This window comes from Peromyscus eremicus, chromosome 7 (assembly GCF_949786415.1).
Source record: "Peromyscus eremicus chromosome 7, PerEre_H2_v1, whole genome shotgun sequence".
Taxonomy (NCBI): domain Eukaryota; kingdom Metazoa; phylum Chordata; class Mammalia; order Rodentia; family Cricetidae; genus Peromyscus; species Peromyscus eremicus.
In genome coordinates this window covers 42,912,369-42,927,931 of record NC_081422.1, presented here as the reverse complement: position 1 = coordinate 42,927,931, position 15,563 = coordinate 42,912,369, and the positions used below count along the sequence as shown (strand labels likewise).

Here is a 15,563-nt window from a genome sequence, read left to right as displayed (position 1 = left end):
TCCCTCCTTCAATAAACAACATTCTGTATTAAATAAATAAATAAATACAATTAATTAATTAATTAAAAAAATAACCACCATCAGCTGATGGGACAGGGATTCCGGTTTCCACACACATTTGATCACCTTTGGGAGCTGCCACATAGATCTTGCCTAATCACAGTAATAATTCAATACAGTATTTAAAAAAAGACATCTGAGCAAGTCATAAGAAATCACGCTATTAACTGTCTAAATAAAACCCTGTAATACACATCAACTTGTACATAAATATACATATATGCTTTAGATTAAGTTTTGTCATTTGGGCTGATAATGCTCCCTCCAAGATCCAAAGACCACATAACAAAACCCCCAATACTAGGAGCCCTCTTTTGAGTTGTTGGTCAGGGCTGTCCAAGAGACTCCCAAAACATACAGCCTACTGCTAGTGCCCTTGGTTACTCCCCAGAGGTGGAAAGTAATTCCCTAATGCTGAAGACATCATACAGTTCAGAAACAGGGCCCAGAGGCCCCTGAGCTGGAACTGACCTTCTTGAGGACTAGCTTTTATAGTACTAGAGAGGCTTTGCAAACTTCCAAAGGAGGGAATCCATCAACAGTCCTACCTCATTGATGTTTATGAACCACAACAACAACCAGCGTGGTACAATAACCCTAAGGGTACAGTAGAGGCACACATACTTGTCAGTAACCAAAAGCTCTCCATCTGGACTGAAAACTCACTCAACAAGAGGGAAACCATGCCTGATAATAGAAACCTAGCTGATTCCTGAGTGCTGGTGAAGTCATGGATCTTGGAGGAGAACCTTTAAACCCAACTTTACTAAACCAGCATAATCCCTAACAACAATCTATAAACATTTGTCCTTCTACCCACAGATAATTATAGTCTTCACTCTTCATCAAGGAAAGTTCTCTTTGCAAGAGATAGAGAACATTAGAGAAAACCACAAGCAATTAAAATGCAGAGTTGTAGAGCCCAGTCCTGGGGGATACATCTAAGACACAGCTCCCCCTAACTAAGGCTCAGGGAACACTGTAGAAGAGGAGAATATATAGAAAGATTGTGAGAGCCAGGATCAGGGAGTCTGCTCTGAGATTGTGTCTCCTGCTAATGTCAAAAGCTATACTCATAAATCTTACCAATATAACTGTGAACTGAACAAGGAAGATACCCTTGGACATGCCACAGTGGATGGTGAAAAGCCCAACCTACAGAAAGAAGTACAGGCAACTGAGAAATGCTGGGAGTAGATATTTTGACTTCAAAATTTGAATCTAGGGCTGGAGAGATGGCTCAGAGGTTAAGAGCACCAACTGCTCTTCCAGAGGTCCTGAGTTCAATTCTAAGCAAACACATGGTGGCTCACAACCATCTGTAATGAGGTCTGGTGCCCTCTTCTGTATACATAATAAATAAATAAATAAATAAATAAATAAATAAATAAATAAAATCTTAAAAAAAAATTGAATCTAAAGATGTGTTTCTTTGGAAAGGAGGCTCTGTTTTTGTTTCCACAGGAAGCAAGAGGCTATGGATTTGTTCTAGAATAAGATATATCAGGATTGGCAAGCCAAGACCTCCTGAAAGTTCTCCAATGACACCATGGCCTAGATCATCTAACACCCAAAATCAACTTTAAGGCAACTGGCTCAGAGAATACAGACTCACAGACTACTCCAGTCAGGACTTGACCATAATCCTAGAAATTTTGTTTGTGTCCGCATAAGATTACCAGCAATCTCCATCAGCAGGAAGTAGCCTAGAAAACTATGTCCACATTCCCAAAAAATGGATTATGGATGCTTGTTTTTGTTTAGGTTGTTGGTTACAAATTGTTATTGGTCATAGCCAATGTCTTTCTAAAAGAAGAAAGGAGGATATGATGTAGAAATATAGGATATAGATATGATAGTATAAAAGGGCAGATTATTGAACCTACTTCTAAAGAGCAACAACTTGTTTTATATGTTTTACATTGCTATGGATTTTAGTTTACTGATAAAAATTTAAGTTAATTTCTTTATACTATATGTATTGTTTTTACCCTTGTTTAATGTATTATGTTTGTGGAACTAATTTAAATTGTAATGGATAATTAAGAAATACTGATCAATAAGTAGTCATCTATGATAATCAAACTTATAGTTATGTTAGTTAAGTTTTTTAATTATACACAGATATATTTCAATTAGGTAGGTAATCTTCAAACACTTCAAAGACCTACAGAATATGGCTTTTAAAATGTTTTTAAAAACTTAGCCTTTCTGGACAGTGAGACAAGTCTGCTCCTGGGAGCCCCATATTACTTCCAGGAAGATGATGGGCATCGAAGACACTCCATATGGCATTTATCTTCTTGGCAAAAATAGCCTGTTCTTGCCTGAACTGCTTGACAAAATGTTGTATCGACTGTGCATGCAGGACCCATAGGAAGGTGACCACTGAACATTGCAAGGTGAGATGGTCCTTCAGGTTCCTGCTTTGCAGAAGAAACTGCCAGACATTCTACAGGACACAGAGAAAAGTGGCTGGGCTGAAGATGGATGCCCCAACATTGCAGAAGACCTTTGGATGACTGTCCAGGCAGACAACTGTCTCTGTTATTCTAGGGTTTTGGAAGTTGCTTACAATGCTCTTCATGTTTACTTAGATAATATTGTATCCTTCTGAGGCCTTTGATGTAGTTGAAGACTAGATAGTAATAATTTTCCTTAGTTATGATAAAAGATAAGTTAGATATGAAGCCTTAGACTCACAAATATAGGATAAATAGATATCTTCTTTAATTTTGCCAAATACAAATAGACTAGATATTATAATTATAATTCATGCTTGATAACTGTTTTGTTATATGTAATTTTACTATGTTAAAGTTAATACCTTCCTTTTTGAAAAAAAGAAAAGGAGAGGTGCTGTGAATATTGCTCTGTATGCTTTGAATATGTTGCTCTGGTTGGTTGATAAATAAAATGATGATTGGCCAGTAGCCAGACAGGATGTACCGGCAAGATAAGAAGACAAGAAGAATTCTGGGAAGAGAGAGACTGAGTCAGGAAATGCCAGCCAGCTGTCTAGGGAACAGCATATAATGGCACACAGGTAAAGCCATGGAACATGTGGTGACCTTTAGATTAACAGAAATGGGCTGAGTTTAAGTGTAAGAGCTAGTCAGTAGGAAGCCTGAGCTAACGGCTGAGCAGTTTCAATTAATATAAGCCTGTGTGTGTTTACTTGGGTCTGAGCAGCTGTGGACTGGGCAGGACACTGGAAAACTCCAGCTACAGTTACACAATTACAATATGCAACAGTGTTTAGACTGAGCAGGTTATATTTAGGAATATAACAGCACTTAATAAAAAAAGGAGGCCATGCATTTGGAAAAGGGCAAGGAGGGATATATGGGAGGGTCTAGAGGGAGGAAAGCAAGGGAGAAATGTAGTGCACAGCTGTTCCAGTTGTGACCTTGAAGCACTGCCCCAGTGAGGCAGCCAGTACCTGCAATACCTACCTATGACCTGCCCCTGGGGCTTGGCCAAGACAGGAGCCCTTAAGACCTGAGTTCTGTACATGCTGGCCCTCTTGGCTCCTCATGAATCTGGATGCTGGATTGCAGACCAAGTTAGAGTTCTCCAGAGACCCATTCTGGACTCCACCTCACCTCTCCTGGATCCTGAAACCAACTCCTTTAGTGGCTATAGGTTACCCCAGAATAAACCTCCTTTTAACTACCAGATAAACTACCTGGGGTTGCTTTGCTAAATTCCCACATTATCTGGCACTCATGTGGGGCAAACTCCAAAATCTCAGGTGGCCTCCACCCTCAGCCTCCTATGTGTCTCTTGTGGCACACTTTCTACACTTTCCTGTCTCTTTTCTTCTCTGTCTCTTTTAAAATTCCTGAATCTCCTGGGGACCTAGCGCTTACCCTTTCAGCCCATAAACACTGGGTACTGCTCCTTCCTTTTCTTCCTCCTTCCCAGGTTGAGGGCATGTGCAATTCCCTCCAGGTTTGGGATAGCCAACCACTAGCCATGCAGGCACCAGGGAGCACCTCTGTGGTGAGTCTGGTTCCATTCCTGATGCAAAAGGAGTGGCTGAGTCTGGTCCTGTGGCAAACTTAACCCCCCAGACCAGTGAGTGCCGGCATTAGTGAGCCCCCATCCTCCCCTCAATGGTATATGCAGCTGCTGAGCCTGCACTGGCTCCTGTCTGAGCCCATGGCTTCCACATGTCTCTCTGAAGCCACTCAGAGGCTTCCCAGTTAGAATAGATGAGGAGGCATGGCCTGCCCACACTGCTGCTTGGCTGGGTCCCCAAAGGCACTTCCCCAATGGCTGCTCACAGGTGCTGAGAGGGGCTCTGGGCCAGAGCCTCCACCATTGTCCTCCCTGCCTGGAGCACTCCATGCCCTGAGATCAGGACACTCAACCCCACATGCCGGTCTCTTGGCTGAGAAGAGCGCTGAGTGGCCAAGGAAGCCACAAAAGCCAAGCCTGTCCCTGTCTGAGCAAGCTGTTTGTGGTGCCCATCATAGTCACACCATGACTTCACCAGTGGGCAGTTCTTTTTTTAAGTGCTAAATACTCTTTATTTGATATTATACATAGATCACAGTAAGTGCCTTTCAATGGTAAAAGGCAGTATCCTTTGACAGGGAATTCTAACTAAAATGACATCATCAAGTCAAGAATAGACAGTTGCTTCCTGAGGTTCCATTGCCTGTAACAGGCCAGTGAACTCAAACTGAAACACAGGTGAGTCTTCTTGTTTCTGAGAGAGTGACAGAATTTTCCTAGTGTTTAAATATATTCATATTCCTAGTTATATAAATTTAAGTATAAAACCATTCAATAGGTTTCAGGTGACAACCCATCTTTGTGGAAAGTAGAACTTTAATAAGTTCAATCTGAGTTGAGAAAGGGAGAGCTGTGATAGTATATGACTGGAATTGTTATGTTTTAAAAAGATCATATCCACTTTACTACAAGTCAGTTTTACTTAAATCAGGACCATCCCAACAAAAACATTGTTAGCCATTCATGACCTGAATTTTGATGTATGAATAAATTATGGTACACATTAAAAGCCATGAGACATTTGTTTTGTAATAAATAAGGCAGTAGAATTACTCAATAGTAGCCTTTTTAAGATAAACTATTAGGTCTGCCCTTTCTCCCTTCTTAATTCCAGCAAAGATAATTTTTGTTCCAGGGATGTACTTTTTGAGATTCTCCAAATACCTCATCAGGGTGTCCTCTCCCCAGGTGATGCCTTTGTTCTTGCTGGCATCTGTGTAAAAGAATTCAGCAGCCTGACCTGTCTTCCTCCCAAACAGACCATGGAGATTTGGTCCAGTCTTATGCTTGCCTCCCTTTTCCAAAGTGTGGCACTGGGCACACTTCTGAACAAAGATCTTCTTGCCTTTCTCAACATCACCCATTTTTATTTTGCTCCTGGGTGATCAACACCATGATCGCTATGACACAAAGACGGACATCTCGCTCTCTACCAGTGGGCAGTTCTTAACCAGCAGGTTGAGAGTGTGGCAGAGTCTTTAGGCAGGTAGAACTACTGGTGACAAATTTCCCCGGTAGCCTGTGTAGTAGCTACAAAAGTTAGGTACCAGGGAGTCCTCCTTCCCTAGGGTCTCTCTGCCACTTCTCTAATGGCTGCCTCCTTTCCAGACTACTTGAAATCTTCTCTAAGACACTAACTCATTAGACAATGCCACATAACACTCTGCCACACTATTCCACAATATACTTTAACACAGTACTACTTTTATTAATTCATACATGGATACATGTGTTCTGGTCATTTTTACCCTACTTCTCCCCTAACTCCTATCTGATCAACCTACCCCTTCCCAGCTTCATGCCTTTTTTTTTAAACTCACTGAGTCCAATTTGTGCCAGTCAGATACTCAAGAATGTGGGTCATTCACTCAGGCATGACATAGTACTTTGTTTTTAATCATTACATAATGTTTTATAGTTTTTTTCAGTTACCCTGTCCCTTCATTAGTTGGTAAAGTCTGATGGTATATATTTCAAGTTCTTTTTTTTTTTTTGCTAAAAAGTAAAATCATTTATGTGTACATCTACATGAGTTTATGTGCACCATGGGTGTGCAGGCATCCTTAGAAGAGGGTATCAGATCACTAAGTTTTACAGGCAGTTGTGAGTGACCTGATGTGAGTGTTGAGAGCTGAACCAGGTCTTCTGCAAGAGCAGTTAGTACTGTTAACTGCTGAGTGTCTCTACAATTCTTAAAATATGTCTACAGATTAGAAGAGTGTCCCAACATGGTAGGGCATGAGTAATTGTTTTTGATCCCCCTGAGCATACACTAGACACTGGACTGTGAACAATGAGTCCCAGGCAGATGTCGAGAGAATGTATCATCCCTAAGGACACAGGATACAGATTTAAAGTGTTCTGCTGTACTGGTTTCCTTCCAGCTACAGTGAGAGGAGGTCAGGGTTCTACGGATTCTGAGGTTCAGTGAATAGTGCAGAGTTAAAGAAGAATGTAGTGCTGAAGGCCTTGATGAAAATTTCATTGCCTAATTCAACTACTGAAATGAACAGTTAAAAATGTTAATATGTAAGTGTAGGTGATGCTAATCAATGTTGTTGACTGTAAGTAATCAAAATAGCTTTGAAAGTGTATCAAGGTATCAAATTAACTTTTCAAACCAAGGGTCACTCAGAAGAACAACACACACAGGTAAAAGTCACTGATACTTTGGCTGAGGAGGAACAATGGAACCGGGCTTCCCAGACACCTCTCCTGACTCCTGCGTCTCTAGACAGTGTTCTGAGGATCACCACAGCTCCCTAGAACAAAGTTTTGTGGTTGTGAATCTTAGACTAATTCCTTCGTTTTGGAAATCATGACCTAAGAAGGTGACCTGACTTATTCAAAGTCTACAAATTATGGCTTGTAACAGGACCAAAGTCTCTGAACTCCAGCTCACTGTGTTTCACTAGTTACCTCTTATTTCTGAGGATGAGAATATAGATTCAGCTGCAATCTCACAGAGACCAGTCTTATGGAGAGTATAATCAGTGGACTTTTGAGATCCTGGAGCCTTGCCTGGTATTCTGCTCTTCTTTGACTGTAGGGGTATAGCCTACCATGTAAAAATCACCTGGCACCAGTAGTTAATGATAGAAAAGGAAATGAGACTCTTTATTTGAAGAGTTGTTTTATAAGACCTCACCAAGTTGATATGAAACCTTGATATAACTGTTGAATGCAAGCAAAATAGTTGGAGTTTTAAAACATCCATGCTACAATCCACAGCCCCAGAGAAGCTAGGTAACAAGGAGGGCCCACATGATGGATGGGTAAACATGGATTTCCCTGGGAGGGGAAATAGAACAGATCCCCTGGGTAGACTGGCAGCTGGATATATGGGAAAAAGAGGGATTGGGTTGGGGGAGGGGGACAGTATTGAAAGAGACATTTAAATGTGGGTGGAGCGCATTTTGGGATCAGATAAAAACTTGGTGCAAGAGAAACTTCCATGAATATACTAGGACGACCCCAGCTGAGAATCCTAGCATTATTAGATATGTAGCCTGAACTGGCCATCTCCTGTAATCAGATTGGTGACTACCCCAAATTTTCATCAGTGAGCCTTTTTCCAGTGACTGATGGAAACAAATGCAGAGATCCACAGCCAAGTACTGGGCTAAGCTGAGAGAATTCTGTTGAAGAGACAGAAGGATTGTAGGAGCCAGAAGGGTCAAGACCTTCACAAGGGATTCCACAGAAACAACTAAACTGGGCTCACAGCAGCTCACAGGCTCTGGACCAACAGCTAGGGAGCCTGCATGGTTCTGACCCAGGCCCTCTACTGGCTGAAGGTTGTGGAGCTTGAACTACTTGTAGGACTCCTAGTGGTGGAAGCAGGGCCTGTCTCTAAAGCTTGGCCTGGCTTCCAGGAATGCATTCTTCACACTGAGTTGCCTTGCCCAGCCTTAATACAAGGGGAGAAGCTTAGTCCTATCTCAATTTCATATCCCATGTTTACTTGACACCTAATGGGAGGCCTGTCAGTTTCTGAACAGAAACAGAGTAATAGTTGAAAAGTGGGGCGGGGGAGAGGGAGGACTTGGAATAGGAGGAGAGGAGGGAGGGGAAAACTTTGGTCATATATAAAATTAATGAATAAATTTAATTAATAATAGAAAGTAAAAACACAATAATTTTTTTATGTGGATTGGTGTTTTGTCTGCATATATGTCTGTGTACCATGTGTATGTCTGATGCCTGTGGAAGCTAGAAGAGAGTGTTAGGTCCCTAGGAAATGTGAACCACCATGTGTGTGTTGGGAATCAAACCTGGGCCCTTTGGGAAGGGAGCAAGGGCTCTGAATGTCTGAGCCATCTCTTTAAGCACCTTTATTCTTTTTAAAAGGTATAATTTAGTGTCAGTGAGATGGCTGGGTAGGTAAAGGCAATTGCTACCAAGCCTGATAACCTGAGTTCAATCATCGGGACCCAAATGGTAGAAGGAGAGAATTGACTCCTAAACATTGTTCTCTGACCCTCATATGTGCACCGTGGCATATATCCCCCTCCTAATAAATAAAGATAATAGAGAAATTAAATAGACAAAGGTGGGCAATAGTGGCATATTTGTGGGAGCCCATTCTCGGGTTCCTCGTGGCTTTACCCAGCAGGTCCTCATAGAGGATGATTAGACCACGGGCCTGAGTGCAGGTGTCTGGGATGGTCTGCACTTGGCTGTGCTGGGGGAGGAGGTCTTTTGCTCCACCCCTTGGCGTCTCTATAAAAACCCTGGGGCAGAGACAGTCGGGGCCCGTTGGAATAGGTTCCAGGCCCTCTCGAGGCTATCCTTTATTTTCTATCTGTTTATCTCTGCGATATTCTCCGCAATAAATCCTTCTATCTAATATTTCCTGCTGCTCGCACTCAAGAAAACTCTGGGGAACTGTGGGGGTGGTTGGGTAAACGCCCCACAGAATGGCGCCTGAACAGGGACCAAAGAAAAAAGAAAAAGGGGACTAAAGAAAAAGGGGGGTCTAAAAAAAAAGGGGGGGACTAAAGACATGAACAGGGACTAAAGACAAAGTAATAGGGACTAAAGATAAAGGAAAATAATAGTTTTATTACAGAGTTTTTGGCGAAAGTGCTGAGTTCAGCCCTGCCAGTGGATGAGGCATGCCGGTGTTATGGAAAATATATATTTTTTATATATATATTTTTGAGAGGCAGGGGTTTTATCCTCGAGAGAAAAGAAAAGCGGACTGGAAGGATGTCCGATGCTGCAGCGAAATTCTCTTCTGTCAAAATTTTCTATCTTCTATCCCTTTCTCAATTTCTATCTGTGAAAAATAAGTATAAGGCATAGGGTAGTAATATAGTTTTGGAAAAACTTAGAAGTGTAAGATTGTGTAGGAAAAAATAAGTAAAGCAACTAGACAGAAAAACTCTACAATTTTCTAACTTTGGGGGCTAAGAACGCAAACTGGGGGAAAAAAATCTTTCTTTGGGCTTTATGGGTAGTAAAAAAGCTCTTCTTTGAGCTTATGGGGAAGAAAAAGTTTTCCTATGGAAGCTTTTGTCCTGGGGACAACTGAAATGCTAAGTCTGAGTGGCAGGAGAAAGTGATTTCTCCCTGAGGAAAAATGGGGATGTAAAAAGCCAAAAAGTTTAAAGTTGGGAAGTTTTGGGAAAAGTTAGTCTTTCTCTCTTGGGAAGAAAATAAAAATCTTTCTCTTAAACTAAAAAGCTTTTCTTGGAAAATTTGGGGGGAAAAAATCTCTCTAAAAAGCCTTAATCTTTCTCTTAAACTTAAAGCCTTTAACTTTCTCAAAAGGACAAAAATTAGAATCACCTGAAGATACTAGTATGGGGACCACCTGTGATTAGCTCTAAGGGAAAACAATAAACCTCTTAAGACAGCAAAACCTCTCTAAGTTCTCTTTCAAGCTTTAAAAATCCTCCGTGCAATGCAGGAGGCAGGGACAAGTTCCTAAAAACCTCTTCTAAGCTCTGTCTCTTCAAGCTAGTAAAAGACAGTGGGTCAGAGTACCCTGAGGGAAATGCTTGGGAGAGTGTGGGTAAAAAGCTATGGAGAGCCCAAAAGGGCCAGGAAACTTTACCTGAGAAAAGCAAAAAAACCAAGCTTTTCAGTTACAGCCGAGCTGAGGCATCAAGGGTTTTGTTTCTGAGTGAGCGTCTTTGAAAAGGTGCTCCTAATTGTCCTAACGCAAAGATCCCCTGAAGCATTGTATCCTCGCTTCTGACCAAAAACCCAGAGGCGACTGGCCAGCGTCTCTGAGTTGGGGTGCATTTCGGGGATACTAGGGTTCCTGCAGTTGCAAACTTCCTGGAGCACAGAGCTGAGGCAGGAAGGTGCAGGACCCAGGGGAAGATTGCCAATGAACAAAGCTAAAGCCAGTGGGAATGGCACAGTTGTCCACTTTCCTACAAGTCCCGGGTTGGTAGGTCCACAGCTGCAAAAAGAAATCTGAGAAAAGCTTTCCTATCAGAGAAAGGACCTTCCTGGGAAAACAGTAAAGTTGAACTGTTTCTGAAGCAGTTGTGCTGCTGAGTCAGAACGCTGTCTGGGGAAAGAGCCCAGCCAGGGCAGAACAGAACTATCCAGGAGTAAAGCTTTCTTTTCTGTCAGAGACAGCACCTCTTAGAGAAAAGCTTTGTTTCAACTGACTCCGGTGAGATGAGGGAGTGTAGCTCTCAGGGGTGATTGCCTCTGGAATAAGCTCTGTCCTTGAGCACCCAGACAAGCAAATGCAACCCACTGGGGGACTGGGCCAGGTGAAGGCCTGATGAGGCAAAACACCTGTCCTAATGGGGGTTTAGAAATGGCAAAAACCTCCCTTGTTAGATTTTCAGTCTGTACGCAAACCACACAGACCCCGAAAACAGAAACGGACAAAAAGCCCCTACCTTCAGTAGCAGGGAAAGCCGCCACTGTAGTGTCGAGGGGATAAACTGAGACCAAACTGGGAACTCTCTGGGAAAAAGACTCCGAAGAAACAGAAGGGACATATTCCTCCCCAGAAAATACATGACCTGTGAAAAGCTGCTAGAATTTGAGGCAGATTCCGGGGGAGAAAAAAGGCCCCTACCTCCAAAAGCAGCTAGGAGGGGAACAGAGCCGCAGACAGATACCTGAAGCTCTGCATCTGGGGAAGGGAGGAACAAGCAAAATGAGATAGATCCGTGGGAGAAAATCTCTCTGAAAGAGCTATGGAAAAGCTGTTGTACATGATCTTGTTTTTCACTGACTGGCTAAGACAAACACAAGCCCCTAGGAAAGTTGCTATCAGAAATGCCAGCCTCAATGCCGGCTAACGAGGCAGGTGTGGTTCTGATTTGGGGCCAGTGTCGGATAAAGGAGAGACACCTGTTAAAGCCAGCTGAAGAGAGAATAGGAATCTCCCAATGTCCCATAATTAAAAATGTAAAATGCCTGTTCAAATCTCCCGTTGCAAAAGCAAAAAACTTTTTCAAACCTCCCGGGCAAGAATTTGTAAGCAAGTCTGGTAAAAGAGAACCAGTTGACTCTCAGACCCAAAAAGAACTATGGGAAATGACTGATGGGAAAATGATATGGGACTGATATTATGGACTGATATAAGGGAAATGCATTCTGGGAAAAGTAGTTTTTCTGCTAAAGATGGCGACATTGCCCTGAAACACTTTTGTAAGCTCGAAAATACATTTATGGTAAACTTTAAAATACAGCTTTTAAAAGAATAAGGAGGAAAATCATCTAAGAGTTTTAAGTGTCAGTTCCAATGAAACATTGAAAGGATATGGAACTAGGCACTTCGCGGTTTGGGGGTTGGTAAAATGACTTATTTACCCTAATAGCTGTGCAAAATTTTTACGGTAGTTGGATGACCAAAAAGCTACCTATAAGAGCAAACAAGTCACTTTAAAATCCTTACAAAAGCAAGAAAGCAGTTTATACACTGAACGTTGTCTTAGATATGAAGAAACTTATGTGAAATTAAAAATTATTTACCTTTTGAACAAACTGCCTGCAATGAGTGATTCCTCTGCAAATCTAATTAAGGGGATAAGAAACAGGCATTCAAAAAGAAATGACTGCTTTATAGATGGGAAACAAACTTCAGAAAATCTGTCTTAAAAAAAAGCTTCACCTGAAAGTTCCTTATAAGAAATCAATGCTAAATATCACAGCTGCTAATAACATCAGTAGTTAAAGCTAATAAAATGAAAATGCTAAATCCTGAAAATGCTTTTTCTCAGAGTAAGCTAATAAAGGATATGTTTCATGAAAGAACATCTATGTTCTTAACTCTTTTGAATAGTAACAGTTTTGGTAAAAATACTGGAACTAACAATCCAGTCAAAATGTTTCAACAAATCCAAGACACTATTCCACAAAAGAAAGCTGCCATGCTTTGTGGGCCATATTAGAGCTCACGCCAATCTTCCTGGTCCTTTAGCTGAGGGTAATGCGAAATGGAAAGATCCCTGCTCGGGATTATGGAAGGGTCCCGATCCTGTGTTAATATGGGGTTGAGGACATGTTTGTGTTTTTTCACAAGAGGAGAATGAAGCTCGGTGGTTACCGGAGCATTTGGTAAGGAGCGTGGAACTAAGGAAGGTCAGCTCCAATGATGTTCCTATAGAGGAACCAGAATGAAAGTGGCTCGATTAATATTTCTGAGGTTTTGTCACTGGTTAGTGCAAACAGTGAGGAAAGAGTTCGGAGCTGTGCCACTTTTGGCTTTACTAGCTCCTTTAGAAAAATACTTTATCACCTAATAGCTGTGCGGTATTTGGCAAAGACCATACAGCAGCTAAATACGGTAATTTCACCCTCAGTGTGAAGTGAAGTTTTTCCGTAGAACAAACCAAAAGTACTGCTGTAATAGAAACGTTTGTCTGAATTGAAGCACATAGGGGAACTATTATGAATTTGGGTGAAGGGACAGCCTCTAGTTAAAAACTGTTTACCGCTAACAGTGCATCTCTGCTGGTTCCGGAACGGCTGAGAGAACTGGCAACTTTGGAGTGTGGCTTCGTCCCGAAGATGTTACAGTCCCCTAACACATCTCTATATCACAACTCTATAACAACACTCACTAAATCGCAGTGCTTTATAACAAAGCTGACCATAAACTCTAAACTTTAGAAATGATGTATGTACTGCCTGTCTAGTTAAGAGAATCTGTCTAATAAGAGATAGTACTAATAATTAAGAGTAAGAAATAGAAAAAGATGAAAATAAGATATGTGAGTTTGTAAAAATTCTCTTGTTAGATCTGTTAAGAAATCTTTAGATGTTTGCTAAGTTAAATATATGCTAATGGTAGCCCTGTATAAGTTTGTAAAATAGATCTATAGAGTTCATTTAAGAATATAAGCTTGCAAGAAATATCTAAGGTAGTCTTAAGACATGTAGTGATAAGCTTGTAAGAAGTAAAGATGTTAGCTGTAAATGTAAGTTTAAATAAGAAATAAGGTGGAATGAATATTAGTATATAAGAAGTAATAAGAAATATATTTGCTAAAGTAGTTCTATAGTTTCCTTAAGGAGTATAAATAAGTAGATGTTAATACGTTATATGTGAGTTTGTAAAATGTAGATGTTGAATGATAGTCTAAATGCTTTGCAAGGCAAAAGGTTATATGTGAGTTTGTAAAGTGTAAATGTTAAGTGTGAGTCTATTCTTAATGTATATGGTGAAAGAACCTGAGACATACAGAAGTTAGTGTCCTAGCAGACTGCAAAGCAGGCAGTCTGAGCGTTTTTTCAAAAGCTCCAGAAGCCGCTAAGAAGCTAAGAATGGCGGACGCCAGAACTAGCACAAGGCATCCGCAGCTGAGATTCATGGAAAATCAACGCAACACAGAAAAACCTGAGCTAACATCAAAAACGGTGCGGTTTAGAATACTACTGTACCTAAAAAGGTCTCTGTGAGAAAAGTTGCAGAGACGCTTGTTTGAAGTAAAATTGTTAACGGCAAAAAGTTTTGGTTGAAAACCATCTCTTCATATTTGGAAGTGAAAGCCTGATACTAGAATTTATTTCTTGTTTGAACTTTTTGAACTTAAAATGAGATAAAACTACAAAGATTTTGGTTATGGATTTCTTCATATTTGGAAGGCTCGTACCAGAATTTATCATGTGAATTTTGGGACTTAAGAAATGAAATGAACAGTAGAGATTTCATTGCAATGGGACAATTTTGAGTTTATTCATAGTAATGACCTAGAACTGTTTGCTGGAATTGGGTTAAAAATGGAACTGTTTAAATGAAGAAATTTATTTCTACCTAGAATCAAGATGCAGTTTTGTGTATGCATATATGCTTTATTAACTGGTGATTCATGAATTGTTTTTTGGAACTGTTTATGTAAAATGGAATTACTTATGGAACTGGTTTGTGTTACAAACGGAACTGTTTAAACAGAAGTTTGGGTTTTCTAACTAGGCTTGAGATTTTGCTTAAATTATAAAGAAAAGGGGGAGAGTTAATATTCCTTAGTCTAATTTCAAAAGTTGTTTGAGTGGATTAATGTCATGTTTTTGTTAGTAAGAAATGCAAATGGGGTATATTAAGAGACTACTTTTAAAGTGTAAAGAGTTTTATTAAGAAACTGCTTTTGGATGTTTTGCTAAGTTTTCAAAGTGTTAATGGTTAGATTGAGAAGATTGCTTTTCAATATGGGTTTGTAGGAATTATATATGTTTGGGTTCCTCTAACTAGGTTTGAGATTTTGTTTAAAAAATTATAAAGAAAAGGAGGAGTTATGAGATTGAATTATGTTTGCAGAAACCTATTGATATTAATGCACCCTGGTTTTGTGGAGTTAAGGAAATATTTAAGTTTGATGTGAATACATCGAAGTTTTTCCTATGTTCTGTTAGCAAGAAAATTCAAATGATTGAGTTAAAGTTGTAAGGCGGAGAAAATTGTTAACTATGTTTAGCACCATATATGCTAATTCAAATGGTTCTGTTAAGAGTTTGCTTTGTGTTATAAGATTGAGAGAATTGTGACTATGTATAGCAATATTTATGTTAACCTGTTAATGGTATTGATGAAGCTAAGGGATTCTTTAAGTTTGTAGTCGCCTTAAGAGTTTTTGGCTTAGAAAGGGCTTGAGGCAGCTAAGACTGCTGTAGTCACCTTGGACCTAATTCAAAAGAGAAATGCCATCTATATCATCCTCTACTCCCATACTGGGAGGTGTAACAGCTATGGAGATTGCTGTAAGCCATTATAGTTATTTTTTTATATATTAAGAAAGGGGGACCTGTGGGAGCCCATTCTCGGGTTCCTCGTGGCTTTACCCAGCAGGTCCTCATAGAGGATGATTAGACCACGGGCCTGAGTGCAGGTGTCTGGGATGGTCTGCACTTGGCTGTGCTGGGGGAGGAGGTCTTTTGCTCCACCCCTTGGCGTCTCTATAAAAACCCTGGGGCAGAGACAGTCGGGGCCCGTTGGAATAGGTTCCAGGCCCTCTCGAGGCTATCCTTTATTTTCTATCTGTTTATCTCTGCGATATTCTCCG

The 15,563-nt window shown here is 40.6% G+C and overlaps 1 protein-coding gene across 1 annotated transcript; it reads right to left on the bottom strand.

The window, feature by feature from the left end:
* Positions 1–5,132: 5,132 nt before the first annotated feature.
* LOC131914298 (cytochrome c, somatic-like) lies at positions 5,133–5,479 on the bottom strand. The gene has a single exon (XM_059266890.1). It carries the CDS (start codon positions 5,445–5,447, stop codon positions 5,133–5,135), a length of 315 nt encoding a protein of 104 aa, XP_059122873.1. The 5' UTR covers positions 5,448–5,479.
* Positions 5,480–15,563: the final 10,084 nt, after the last annotated feature.

Coding starts and splice junctions, on each gene's coding strand:
- LOC131914298 (XM_059266890.1), bottom strand. CDS start 5,447: ATGGGTGATGTTGAGAAAGGCAAGAAGATCTTTGTTCAGAAGTGTGCC.